Source organism: Tachypleus tridentatus, chromosome 7 (genome assembly GCF_004210375.1).
Source record: "Tachypleus tridentatus isolate NWPU-2018 chromosome 7, ASM421037v1, whole genome shotgun sequence".
NCBI lineage: Eukaryota > Metazoa > Arthropoda > Merostomata > Xiphosura > Limulidae > Tachypleus > Tachypleus tridentatus.
This window is the reverse complement of record NC_134831.1, coordinates 152,955,789-152,970,550: the sequence shown is the minus strand read 5'-3', so window position 1 is coordinate 152,970,550 and position 14,762 is coordinate 152,955,789. Positions and strand designations below refer to the sequence as shown.

The 14,762-nt window shown below is 36.0% G+C and overlaps 1 protein-coding gene across 4 annotated transcripts in view; it reads left to right on the top strand.

Annotated features, from left to right (window-relative positions):
- Positions 1-240: 240 nt before the first annotated feature.
- The window catches only part of LOC143256926 (N-acetylglucosamine-1-phosphodiester alpha-N-acetylglucosaminidase-like), an 86,324-nt gene continuing 71,802 nt past the window's right edge, over positions 241-14,762 (top strand). For 2 of the 4 annotated variants that reach the window (XR_013031611.1, XR_013031610.1), the window contains exons 1-2: positions 242-424; positions 12,351-12,709. Coding sequence is in view for 2 of the 4 variants with exons in the window: in XM_076514813.1 (XP_076370928.1) it covers positions 342-424; positions 12,351-12,709 (442 nt within the window). In the remaining 2 variants the exon portion in view is untranslated. Of the gene's footprint in view, positions 425-12,350; positions 12,710-14,762 lie in introns of all 4 variants that reach the window. The other 2 variants (XM_076514813.1, XM_076514812.1) reach the window with 2 other exon arrangements.

Genomic DNA, 14,762 nt, shown 5'->3' with positions numbered 1-14,762 from the left:
TAAACAATCGAAATGCGTACCGAACACCATTATACAAAGTTACAAGGCTTACATACGTCCACTACTTTCATTTATTTACCCATCTGAATAAATGATCGAGATCTTTTTTTTCTTCTGTAAAGCAGCGGCATCCTTTTGAGAGCCAACAACTTTGCATAAAAGTAATAAAGAAGGCATAAAATAATTAGTCAAAAGCAGTATATAAAGTTAGAAATAATTAAGTTGATTAACATCAGAATTTTTCGGAAAAACTGACGCCATGTTACAACTATCGTGAGCAACAAACGTTAAAACTAAACGTAACACTTACTTCCATAACGTAAACAAATATACAGTGTATAATGTTGTTATCAGGTGTTGCGGGTTTTTTAATATTCACGTATTTAGATCTCCAGATTTCGGCTGAAAATGTGGAAGATTTTAGGTGAATATAACGTAAATATCTTTCCAAATTAAACATTAAAAGCCTTAATTGTGAAACTTGCCCTGGAATTTAGATTACCAGAAACAGAAAGATGAGTAGATTAATACTCCAACTTTGAATACTATTAATAGTATTATGTGGTAGTAGTAGTACCATATCCTGCATAATTCAGTCTGTGAAATACGTTTCACTTAAGAGTTTGTAGTATTAAATTCTGTTATTGAATATTATTCAGTAGCAGTTATTTCAATGTAGTTTACTAATAGCATTAGTCAGATGTTAGCGAGCTTAAGAGTGTTTTACAAATTTAGACAAATTATATGATTTTATGTTATTACTGGTAATTAACGCAAAAGTAATAGTAGTAGTAGTAGTATGTTTATGATTTATTTCATCTGTTCATGTGGTTTCGCATTTTAAAAACATCATTTATAATGAGTAAAATTTTAATCATAATTAATACAACTTATGATTTATAATGTAAAATAATATTAACATTAAAAACAGCTTAAGTACGTTAATTTGTTTGCATGATTTGTTTTGAAAATTGTAGTGTTCATTCACAGTCATATGTAAATATAGCATGTACTTCAGCCCTTAGTTCTGTATTTTCTAAATTGCAGTAAATTGCCATATGCTACTAGAGTAGCAACTTTCACAGTCAATGTAAGATCATATAAATCAAGACCTAAATGAGGTTTGTTAACAAAACATAAAATATGATTAATTCATGAATCACTTGAAAGGGAATAAACCCACAAATATAAAATGTACTTTGAAAAGAATATCTGGAATAACTTCTAGTTCTTTCTTATTATTACTAATTGTTAGTATTGTAATCCTTATCACCAGTATATGAAATAGATTACTTTAAATTAAAACTGGTAGGAATGAAGGATTTTGATAGAATAGGAGTAACTGAAATATAGTTAAGCAAAGATGATTTTGATGACAGAAATTTGTTACAGACCACCGGATGGTACTGATGAAATTAGTCAAACACTTCACAATGAGATTAAGATTTCAGCTGTTAATCAAGTTATAATTATGGGTGACTTTAATTTAAGGCATTTTAAATGGGAAGTACTAGAGTCAAGCCATGAGGGAGAAAGGTTTTGAAAACTTTTTAGGATGGCTTTTTCATCATTTAGTCAAAAAGTCTGCTAGAAACAATCTATTAAGAAACTGGTGATTTAGGGTTATTTTGATAGATCTTGATGAATGAAACTTGATACAATTTCTAAAGTGAAAGTAAAGTAAATATAAATAAAAATGTAACATGATGAAATCTATATGTAGGTCTTATGCTAGAAATTATACCACCTTTTTTCTATTTATTTTTTATTACAGAAATAGAATTTTCAATTTGAGAATTGCTAGGAAAATCATCGTTTAATGCATCTTGCATCTGCTTCAACTTCAAAACTATATCTTTGGGCTCTGTTATGCATTATTTCACAGAATATTGAAACTACTGAGTTCTTATATGTGATTCCAATTCCTGTTTATGAAGATAACAATACTATGGTCATATATTTCCATATCAGTGTAGCAATCAATTGACAAATGTAATTCAGCTGATATGTCAAATTGATTGACAATTTTTGAATAAGTTTTTCCATCATTTGACCTGTACCCACTATCACATTCACAACCACATCTAGAACAATTCAAGTATGTTTCATTATTACATTGTTTTACTTAATATTTACAAGTTAACTTCTTCATGTTGACTTTCATGGTCTCAGGTCAGGATGCAAGTTTTATCACAATCAGTGATGTAGTGAAAATCCACTTGTAGAGAAATATACATGTAAAAACGGCTCGTTTGGGTTGAGAAAATTTTTTATGTAGAGGAGCGAACAACGTTGTTCACTCTTCTACATAAAAATTTTCTCAACCCAAACGAGTCGTTTTTACATATAAGTTTTATCACAGGTCTGAGCTAGTCACATAGACCACAAAAATATTGACAAATATCTTTTTTTTTCTATCTAACCAAAACAACCAAATATTTCTGGAATGAGTTAGTTGTTTTTTTTTTTAAATCCACATCAAGATACTGGGCAGGCTCAAGCATTAGGTATTAAATTAGAAACTACAGATTATGGTGTTCTTATTTTTTATTTGAGTAAGGCATAAACTTGGGGTAATTTTGTGACAAATTACCAAACAGGTAGCACTGAACTAATTCTGATTTAGACCAATTTCAATATGTATGGTTGTTCAAGAACAAATAATTAAAATAAATAAATTTTTAGTCTATTCAAGTCATGGCATTAGGAATTTATACAGAAGTCAAAATTTGGTTTATAGATGACCTCTTGACTTTTAGTATATCTTTTACACCCATACTAGTTGTATTTAGTGTAATTTTATTGAACATTGTGTGGGGAATCCAGAAATTACTTGTAGTGTCTTTGGATAAAAAGGATACACTTTAACAAAACTTTCAACATTGGGATGAAACTTCAAAAATAAAATGAAAAACTTCCATGGAGATTATAGAAGATTAAGAGAGTTAGTCAAACAGAACATAAGATAATTGTCATCGTCAGGTTCACGATGACCGAAGAAGGTCGAAACGTTGTTCGCTCTTCTATGTAAAATATTTTCTCAACCCAAACGAGCCATTTTTGCATATAAAGAAAGATATGGTCAAAAACAGAAGGGCTCCTCATCATGTTATCCAGTCTTATCCAGTGGAACTGTTGGGGCTTTCATTCAAATATAGATGACATTAAGGATTTGATTGATTCTTATCATTCTGTGTGTCTTCTTACAGGAAACATTTCTGAAACCTGCCAATACAGTCACCCTTCAGCAATTTTCTTTGTACAAAAAGGACAGGTTGTGTGATGGACAAGTGCATGGTTGGGTGGCACTGCTGGTTGATCAGCATGTACTCACCCTGTCTTTGCCACTTGATACACCCTTGGAAGCTGTAGCCATCTGTGCTTCCTTGGGTCATACCATCACTACTTGCTTTCTCTACCTGGCTTCTGAAGAAACTTATGACCAGTCAGACCTTGATGCTCTCATTGAGCAATTACCTTTTTAATGCTGGGGGATTTTAATGGACATAATCCCCTCTGGGGTGGTGCTGATATTGATGGGAGGGATCATTCCATAGAGCATATGCTCTTGAATCACAACCTATCTCTCTTCAGTAATGATTCTTATACTTATATTCTTGCAGCTGGTCAGTCTTTTACTGCTATTGATCTTTCTACCTGCTCTCCTTCACTTTTCTCTTACTTTTCTTGGAGGGTTAACAGTAACCCATGGAACAGTGATCATTTTCCTATCATTTTGAGAGATACTAGCTCTGACCCAAGTGCTTCAGTGGAAGTTGGACCAGGCCAACTGGCTCTCTTTCACTTCTCTCTCAGAAGTTGATCCTGCCCTCATCTGTAAACCATCAATAGACAAGTGTGTGGCAGTAGTGACTGACTGTACTGTAAAGCAGCTGCTCAGTGTATTTTAAAACCTAAACATGTTTCCACAATATCCTTGTCCTAGGTGGAATCCACCCAACCAGAAGGACTTGTGATCCCCTTTATTTCCTCTCATATCTCGTTTTTCCCATTTCCTTTCTTCCTCTTTGAAACTTCATTATCAGTCATTCTCTGTCACAAGCAATTCAAAAATTGCTATCTCAGCAGGATATCAAACCTATTCTCTATCCTTCATCAGGTTTTTATTCCTGACTTTTAGTTGTCCCCAAGAACACTGAGGACTGGTTGCTGATCATAGGTTTATCTTCCCTCAGCCACTTAGTTGTTTACTCTCTCAGTTTACTATGGAATCTTTTCTTACCCTGAGGTGGCCATCTTCTCTTGGTTTATGGATGACCAAAATGGATGTTGTCAATGCTTATTTCCACATACTTTTATCAACTCAGTCTCATCTTTATTCTTGGTTTGCTCATCTTGGAGTTGTTTATCAATTTTTTAGCCCTACCATTCAGGTTTGCTTCAGCTTCTTATGCTTTCTGTCTGACAGTCTTGACTATTGCTTGACATCTTCATTTTCTGGAGTTGAACATTCAATATTACATGGATGACTGGCTTTTCCTGGCTGATTCTGAACTTAAGTCATCCACCATGCTTGGCAGCTTCCTTTCAAGTAGGCTGGTTAATGAAACTGGAGAAGTCCTTCCTCTCAACCTACTCCATATTTTATCCATGTGGGAGTTCCTTTCGACACTCATATCAATCAGGCTGTCTTCTCTTCTAGGACTTTGTTAGTTAGCCACACACTCAGTTCCATCACTTAATGCTCGTGAGGTTCTGGTGGTAGGTGATCTGTTTTGGTGTTTAGACAAGTCACATACATCAGCAGGTGTGACACTTCCTCTCCCACATCCAAATCTACATCTTTTTAAAGGTACATCCTGCTGAACAGCCTACTATGGCTCTGGTTGTGGAATTTCTTATTTGTCTCTTTTATCAGGCTTCCTTGGTCTCCCCAGTTGTAGGTCATTGGGTGGTTTTATCTCACACCTTTCATTTTTCCTGATATCATAGAGTTTTACTTTACCTGTTCTAACCATGCTCATGCATTTCTTCTGGGTGTATTGTTTTCTCAGGCAAATGACCCTTCTGCATTGCTTTCTATTGTACACACATTCTGACACTATGTTTATTTTTCAAGGTGTTTCCACTAGATGATTTTTGTCCAGATGGATCATACGTGACATAATAAAATGTATGCCGAGGGGCTTCTCCTGGATGTTATTGCCTTGTGCATAGCTTGATCCTTAAGAGCAATGCCCAATGTGCTATTGTAGGTTTGTGGATACATGTGACATCAGAGGGTCAATATAGAGGTGATTGTCAGAAAAGTTTGAAACATGGACAAAAATCCTGTTATGTCCGTATGGAGACGGTTAGACTCAACCCCCTCAGTGTGGATTCCTGTACATGGTGAGGAGACCTCCTAGGGAAAGTTCTGTTCTTTCAATTTACCTCCTCTGGGATCTACACATCCACCCACGTGTTTGCTCTGCATGGTGACCAGTGAAGGGGGAGAGGATTATGGTGGTTGAGGAGTCCAACCCTAACATACCACTTTGGCCTTGAATTCCTGTAGATGGGCAGCCTTGGGTCAGTTGGCTGGTTTACTTGGACTAGGGTCAACCGAGTATCAGTGTTGAGAAAGAAGTGTTGTGGACATTGTATCTGATGCTGGTGCTTAGGTATAGTGCTCACAAAACCCTGGCATTGCTGCAGTGTCTGTTTGGCATTGTAGTGCATCACCTCATAGGGGTCCATGATGGGTGGGGTCAGTGGGCACCAAAATATTCTTTTTATTATGGATTTTTCAAATAGAAACTTAAATAAAATAGTGAAAAAATGGTCCATAGGTAAACTACCACATTTTGAAGATTCTGAGCAGCAATCTTTAACATCTGTAGCACCTATTGTACATCATTTTCTTATACTACAATCTCTTTCAGACAAACCTTTAATGCAAATATCTCCCTTTTTCATCCAGAAGGGAATATAGGGACTTGCTAGCTCTCCAAAGTCAGTAAAGAAGCTTTACTGGTGACATATTGGTGGAAACATTCACATTTCAACACAGTGAACTCCTCTTGCATTCAAAGGCAATTGGGGATATAGCTATTGAGTTTACACCTCATGCCACTTCGAATTCATCATGAGGAGTTATTTTTTAAAAGAATTTGAAGAACATTCATGAATTGGAAATTCTTGCTGGTTTCTCCACCCTAGGAATTATTTCAGTGAGGTGTATCTCCACTTGCAAAGATGGAATTATGATGCTGACCAATGCCCTCATTGCCACATTTATGTCGACATGTCCACCTGCCACCATCAAGGCAGGTTATCTGAATTGCAGGGTACGACCATACATTTCAAACTCTCTCAGATGTTTTCAGTGTCAGCAGTTCGGTCACTTGAAGACATCATGTCGTGGTTCCTTGATGTGTGCTCATTGCGGTGGCAAGGACCATGGTACCTATGAGTGTGAAACAGACCCTCATTGCATCAATTGAAATGGCTCTCACCCATCCTACTTTTGTTCTTGCCATGAATTGTTGGAAGAAAAAGAGGTGTAGCACTTGAAAACAATCCATAACATTACTTGCCCTGAGGCTTGAAAGATGCTGTCGACCACTTCATCTCAGATGTATGCTGCTGCACTTCATTCCACTACTACAGTGCCAGTGCAGATGGATCTCTCTGTGCTTCCAAAAGAATTGTTCTAAAACTAAATGAAAAGTCTTTTGACCTCCATGGTTAAAAAAGTTGATGAATCATCTTCAACATTGATCTCTGTCCCTAACATACATTCCAGCAAACCCCAAGATCTACTTCCTTTGGTTCCAGGTATGGGCATTTCTTCGGGTACATCTTCTCCTATCTCAAGATGCAAAACGATCATTCGATCATGTCCTCAGTCACTGGAATCCTCTTCCAGCAGCAAAGACCTGCCCAATCAACCCAGTGCAGGATCCCTGGAGGTTGATAGACCTCCTTTGAATAAAGATAGTAAAGAAAAAAGATGTGGCCATAAATAGAAGGGCTCTCCGCCCATTTTGTGTACACATAAATAAAAATTGCCATCTTGATACAATGGAACTGTTGAGGTTTATGTTCTAATCTGGATGACATCAAAGAACTGATTGCTTCCTACCTTCCTGTATGTCTTTCCTTACAGAAAACATTTCTGAAACCTGCTGATCCAGTCATCTTTCAGCAACTTTCTTTATACAGAAATGACAGACTGTGTGATGGACAAGTGCATGGAGGAGTGGCACTGTTGGTTGATCAGCATGTGCCCACCCTGTCTTTGTCACTCGTCACACATTTGGAGGTTGTAGCCATCTGTGTTTCCTTGGGTCGTACCGTCACTGTTTTATCTACCTACCTGTTGTGTAGAGAGACCTATGATCAATCAGACCTTGATGCATTCATTGAAAAGTTGCAGTTTTGCTTTTTAATCCTGGGAGATTCTAATGGACATCTTCCCCTCTGGGGAGGTGCTGATATTCATGGCAGGGGTCACTTCATAGAATGTATGCTCTCTGATCACAACTTTCTCTTTTCAGTAGTGGTTCTTCTACTTATTTATATGCACCTAGTCAGTCCTTTCCTTCTACTGATCTCTCAATTTGCTCCCCTTCACTATTCTTCCACTTTTCATGGAGGGTTAACATTAACTTACAAGGCAGTGATAATTTTCCTATAATTTTGAGAGAGACTGGCTGTGCTCAATGTGACCTGACCCATGTGACTTGGTGGAAACTGAATCAAGCAAACTGGCCATCTTTCACTGCTCTCACAGAACTTGATCCTGCCATTGTCTGTAAGCCACCAATAGATGACTGTGTGGCAGCAGTAACTGACTGTATTATACAGGCAGCTGCTCAGTGTATTCCTAAAACCTCAACACATTTTCCAAGATATCCTCATCTATAGTGCAATTCTCTCTATTGCGTGGCATAGAAGGCTCAAAAACAGGCCTAGGATACTTTTTGTAGGTATCCCACACCCTCAACACCCTCAAACTGCATCGTTTTCCAGCAGGCCTGTGCACGTGCTTGATGGGTAAGAAGTCAAAGCCAAAAGGACTCTTGGATTAAGTTGACAACCAGCATATCTTCTATCACTAGTTCAATGTCATATGGGATAAGATTCGAAAGGTCAGTGGGCAATATAATTTTGTCCCCCTCTTGATCTTGCTCTATGAAGCAGCTGATACCTGGAGCATTGCTGATACTCTAGGTAAAAGCTATGCCAGGTATCTAGCATTTCTGTTTCATCCTCCACCTTCTTAGCCATCACAACTTGGGCAGAGTGATCACTGCTTTCCTTTCGAGCTGATTGTCTTTATGACTATAATTATCTCTGGTGGGTCTCAAAGTGGCCCTTTATCAGTCTGGCAGTACGTTGGTTGGTCCTGATGATGTACACTGAGAAATGCTGCACGATCTATCTTGTGCTTCTCTTACTATTCTTCTAATTATGCTCAATCAGATCTGGCAGGAGAATGTCTTTCCTGATGCCTGGCACTAGGCTATTGCGCTACCTTTCTCTAAGCCTGGGAAGGATCCCAAGATTCCTTCAAACTACTGTCCATTTGCTTTGATGAGCTGTCTCTGTAAGACCTTAAAGGGGATGGTTAATGCTCATATTGTTTGGCTTGTCAAATCAAACAACCTCCTCTCAGCCACCCACTGTGGATTCTGATGACAACACTAAGCCATGAACCACCTGATTCAACTTGAAACATCAATCAGAGAAGCCTTTCTCAAATGACAACATCTTGTATCAGTATTCTTTGACATTGAGTAGGCTTATGATACAATATGGAGTTATGGCATTTTGCAAGACCTCCATTTATATGGGTTATTTGGCCATTTGCCAATTTTTATTTAAATATTTTTAATGAACTGGCAATTCCAAGTTTGTGTGGGTTTGACACTTTCCCATTATTTTCTACAGGAATTTGAAGTCCTTTAAGGCTGTGTTTTGAGTGTCACACGTTTCAGTATAAAGATTAAAGCTATCACTGAATAACTCCCTCTTACTGTTGCAAACGTGTTTTATGTTGACAGCTTTCACGTCTCATGTCAGTTGTCGAACATAAGGTACAGCTACAGACTGCACTCAGTTGTTTACTGAAGTGGACCACAGCAAATGGTTTTAACTTCGCTCTCTCTCAGAATATTTGCATGTACTTTTGCCATCAATGGGGTATTCACCCTGACCCTGAAATTCGTGTTGGTGAAGCTGTGCAACCTGTGGTGCTTGAGACAAAGTTTTTGGGGCTTATCTTTGATCATAAGTTGACCTATATACCACACATCAAGTAGCTGCAGGTCAAATGTACGAGAATGCTGAACATCTTCTGTGTTTTCTCTTCCACCACTTGGAGAGTGGATCGATGTTCTATGCTAAAGATATATTGTTCTCCTATTGGATCAAAACTAGACTATGGGTCTCTGGTCTATGGCTCTACTAGGACATTGACCTTGAAGATGCTGGACCTCATTCATCATCAGGGACTTCAGATCTGCACCGGGGCTTTCTGCATTTTCACAGTTCAGGGCTTATACACAGAGTCTCATGAACCTCCTCTGCACCTCTGCCGTTTGTAACTGTCTTTACTGTATGCTTCAAAACTTCATTCCTCACCAAAGCATCCCACCTGGGGTTGTGTTTTTCTTTTTTGATAGGCCATGCTTCTTCAGAACAGATGATCTGCCATTGCTTTTTTTGGCCTTCGTATCCAGATGTAATTGGATGAATTGAGTCTGTCCAGTGATAACATTGATGTATCCACTGGTCAGCCCATCCCACCTTGGCTTATTACAGCCTCAAAATGTGTCTTTAAGTCATCTGAGAAAAGCAGACACTCCTGATTGGAAATACTATCTGTTATTTGCTGAACATCTTTCAAACCATCCTTTCATTCCTATTTATACAGATGGTTTGAAATCAGGCGACTGTGTGGGCTCTGCCATGGTTTGTTCTGGTTCAGTGGTTGCACGCAGAATCCCCTCTACAGCTTCTGTGTTTACTGCTGAACTGTACACCATTTCTCTTGCCATGGATTATATAGAAGCTAAGCAGTACTCAAATTGCATTATTTATATTGACTTGCTTCATTCTCTACAGGCCCTTGAATCTCTTCATGTTAGTTCTTTCCCTGTTCTTGCTGATATTCAAAACCAACTGTCCCATATCTCTTTAACATCTACTTCTATCTAGGTTTTCTGGATACCAGGCCACGTTGGTATTTGCAGGAACAAGCTCACTGACACTGCAGCTAAATCTGTCTGCTCTGGCACTATTTTTGCTGTTTCTGTTCCATATATGGACTTTAGTCCTGTATTCAAGGCTTGGCTCCATGTCAGTTGGCAGTTGACTTGGAGTGAGCAACGTAAAAATAATCTTTTTCAAATAAAACCATTTATTGAACTTTAGCCGTCTTGCTTCCATAAGGATTGGAAAGAGGAAGTTCTAACTAGACTACGCATTGGTCACATTTTTTTAACTCATCATTTTCTTATATCTGGAACTGATGCACCAATTCGTTGTGTGTATAACACTCAGGTTACAATAAGTCACATTTTACTATCATGTCATTGTTACGACTCTCAACAACCATACCATTTTAAACATGTTCTGTCCCAAGGTGTATCTGTAACATTAGACAGTGTTATTGGTGATGACACTGTTCACCTTAGAAATATTTTAAAGTTTTTTAAAGGCCATTAATCTTTTTAATTCTATTTATGTTTTTTTTATTTATATGTTAGACCTTTTTTAATGAGATTACCTTTTAAGAATCAAAGTACATATAGTTCAATTTGAAATTAGAAAATGGCCGTAATGTTAAATAACTCGAAACCAGGACTGGAAAGGCCAACTTCAGGTGACTAACGCTGCTGTTTGAACTACCAATTAGTCATCCTGGCGAGTTATAATAATTAAAATTTTACTACAAGTCTTCTGAAACTGCTCCCTGCTAGTACAGCGGTATGTTTTCGGATTTACAACTCAAAATCAGGGGTTCGATTCCCCTCGGTGGGCTCAGCAGATAGCCCGATGTGGCTTTGCTGTAAGAAAACACGCACTTTTAAAACTTGTATTACTTTTCTTTCTGAAAACGGCTATAATGTCAAATAACTTGAAACAAGGACTTGAAAGGCCAATTTCAGGTGACTAATGCTGATTTTTGAACTTATCCGTTAGTTATCCTGGCAAGTTATGATAATTATAATTATGCTACAGAAAGTCCTTTACAACTTGTATTACTGTAGTTTTTCTCTTACTGCTGTAGACTAAATGTAAAAATTGAATTTAATGCTATTTGTTTTTATTTCAAATATTAAACTTTATTTTACCTTAATTTCCTTTTATAAATTTTAATAATTTTACTGTAATTTTAGCTTTTTATATATTTGAAGAACAAAGTTAGTAAATCTTGCATAAAATGCAGTTCTTTCAGTATGAAATATCTTTACACTTTCTTAACTCCAGAGTTCTCATAAGAGTAATACATGCTAACAAAAAAGAAAAAAAATGAAACATTGCAAAAATAACCTGTGGTATTGGTACCAAAATTTCTTTAATAATTTGTGGTATTCTCAGAATAAATTGAGCTTTACAAAGACTGTATAAATGGAAGATCAGCAGTCATGGTGTAAGTCTGAATTTAACTAAACTAATTGCTTTCAAGCAAAGAAATAAACAGACTGGATCAGATATGTAATTAAAAATGAAAATTATTTATATACTTCAGTGGACAGACAGTGTACATTCTTGCTTTCTTGACTCAATATGGCTGTCTATGCTGTGCTGGTGAATCAGTCAAAATATTTTCTGTCAATTAACTCACTTGAGGTTTTCAGGAAAATGTTAAAATGTAACATTTTATATTTAACAGAAAACATTAGATTTACACTTAAAGACTAATGCTATCCACATGACTGGTCATTCTCCTTTCATGTTCAGGTATCTGTCATGCCCTAGCAGCAAATGACAATGCTGTCATTGATCTTCTTACATAATGTGCAGCAATTTTGCAATGTCTATGGGTAGAGCAGGAAATATTTCTAGAGAACAGCAAAGGAACTAATACAGTTAGGATGAAGTAAAGAATTTCCTGAACTGCACCTTTTGTGAATTAAGAGCACATAGATTTAGAATCAATAAAAAATTTTGACATTGATATGAGAATGTATAAAATGCATGATACCCCTGCATAACACACAAGTATGCCTTGAGGAGACTGATATCTTATGTGACGTTTATAAATTAGGTTAAATAGTCTGAACATATGTAAAAACTTAAGAAAAATTAAAATATAGTGGATAATCTAGTTTTAAATTAAATTAATTTGAAATTCCCTGGTTTATAAAAGTTATTGTGTGACCTCATTTTTACAGTGAAGATTACCTGACTCCATACACAAAACAACATGGCTCCCACTTGAATCACAGACAGATTCGAGAATGCCAACCTGCTCATTATAATGGTATTCCATATGAACTTGTTCCATCAGACACTTCCACAGTTTTGGAACCTTTGCTCAAGAGATTTATCAAAAAGGTAAAGAATAGATATGTCAAAGGACATTATAGCATTGTATCAGATCCATTGCGGACTATTTCTATTCTTGAACCTAAACAGATTGGAGGTTGTGAACTGAAGATTAGAGATACTGTTGTTAATTCTGCAAAACAAAAAAACTGTCTAGTGGCAATAAATGCTGGATTTTTCAACACACATACTGGAGCTTGCTTAGGTAAGTATACAGTATACTACTTTGGTTATTATTTTACTACATGTGTGAAGTTTTAGAAGTTAAAGAATTAGAGCCTGGGCAGTTAGTGAAATTTTATGGACAATTAATCATTGGCTCATTAAACTATAACATTCATCTTACTGACTATTCTCATGGGATTTTGATAGTTGGAATAATTGAAAATAATTATGGGAAACATTAACTTTGATTAGTAGATTAATTTTGTGAACCTTGACAATAATCATTTATGCTAAACAACCATGAATTAATTTAAAAAATAATGTTAGTGCTAATATTTTAACTATTTGGATACTTGGTATAATCAAAAGCAGTAATAACTGGAAGTGCTAATTTTAATTAGTTGGATATATGTACCATCAATCAATTTAATATAAGTTTTGATGAATTAATGTTTTTTCTATGTGACACTTATCAGCATAAGTGATGATTGTAAGTAGTTGATTGTACTGATGAAGTTTATCAACCACCTTTAAAAGGAATTAATAACATGAAATTCAAGTTGATAATAAATTGAGAACTTCATTTAAAACATGTTGTTGAGATTATATCAATTAGGCTTTCAATCTATGAGAGTGTAGTAAGTGATTTTATAGCAAAATCATCAATTATGTCTTCAAAGTACAAAGACCTAATAGCCTTGCATGGCCAGGTGGTTAAGGCACTCAACTTGTAATCTGAGGGTTGCGGATTTGAATCCCCATCACACTAAACATGCTCACTCTTTCAGCTGTGGGGATATGAAGGTCAATCCCACTGTTTATTGATAAAAGAGTAGCTTAAGTGTTGGCAATGGGTGGTGATGACTAGCTGCCTTCCCTCTAGTCTTACACTGCTGAATTAGGGACGGCTAGTGCAGATTGCCCTTGTGTAGCTTTATGCGAAATTCAAAACACAAAGACCTATTAAGATCTTGCTTAACTTCTAGAAAAATCAAGACTATTAAGTCTTTCTTGTTGGATTGTTGATCCTTGTACACTTTTGATTGTGTTGATTTTGCTGAAAGATCTTTTAGCTTTAGAAACAATGATGAGTGTATTATAGAAAAGCTGCATAGTTACAGTGACATTAAGAATACTTTCAGACTGAAGGTCTCAAAATTTATTTAACAATTATTTGAATTATTTATTTCCAAATTTTACCTTATAAATTACTTTCACATGTTTCATTTCAGTGATTTCCATGAATATATTGTTCTTACATTCTTTGCATAAAGCTGAACGTAGGTTTTGAATCTGAGTATCAATAAATTCCAAACACAACTGCAAAAAGTTAATGAGTTACTGATGTGTTGAGCTTCTATGTTAATCTCACAATGACTCAGTTAACAAGCTTGTGAAAAACTTTTAAAATTCCTCTTTGCATTTTTCTTCTCTCACTTGGACTTTTGGAATTTTCTTGTGAATCTTCTCGGAAATTTCAGTTTCAGATAATTAGCAGGTCTGATGGAACTGGTTCAGCTGTATGATTGACTTGTGATAGAAGAACTTCAAACTAATCACATAATGCTTTAAAGCTACTATGCTATCGATGTTTTGTACTTGTACATCAAAAGTTGTTATTTGATTTAAGAACCGTATTGTACTGATCTATGGCAAACAACATTTTAACTATATTGTTGCCATCAAAATATATTTGGATGACTTTATGTAGGACTGAATTTCCTTTAACTGTGTTTTGCAATTGGAAAAGAAATATAGTTCTTGGCACTCAATAGTTGTGCGTGTTATTAGTGGCAAGTATTTCGCCATTGGTTTAGCAATTTTAATGTGCGCTGACAATCTAATTTTAGAAAGCTTGTGTAATGAGCATCCAGTCTTTGTATTAAATATTTGTAGTAACAACAGTATTTGAACCACACAATTGTAATCTCTGAGCTCCACAATTAGAAGGTCTGGTAATACTGATATAAGCATCATTATATGTGTCAAAAAGACCACAATTTTCCATATGTAATATGCACTTTAATATTCATAAATAAAAAGTAAATTTGTTTTATTGTTTTAAATAATATGCACCTAGACTTTTGCAATAC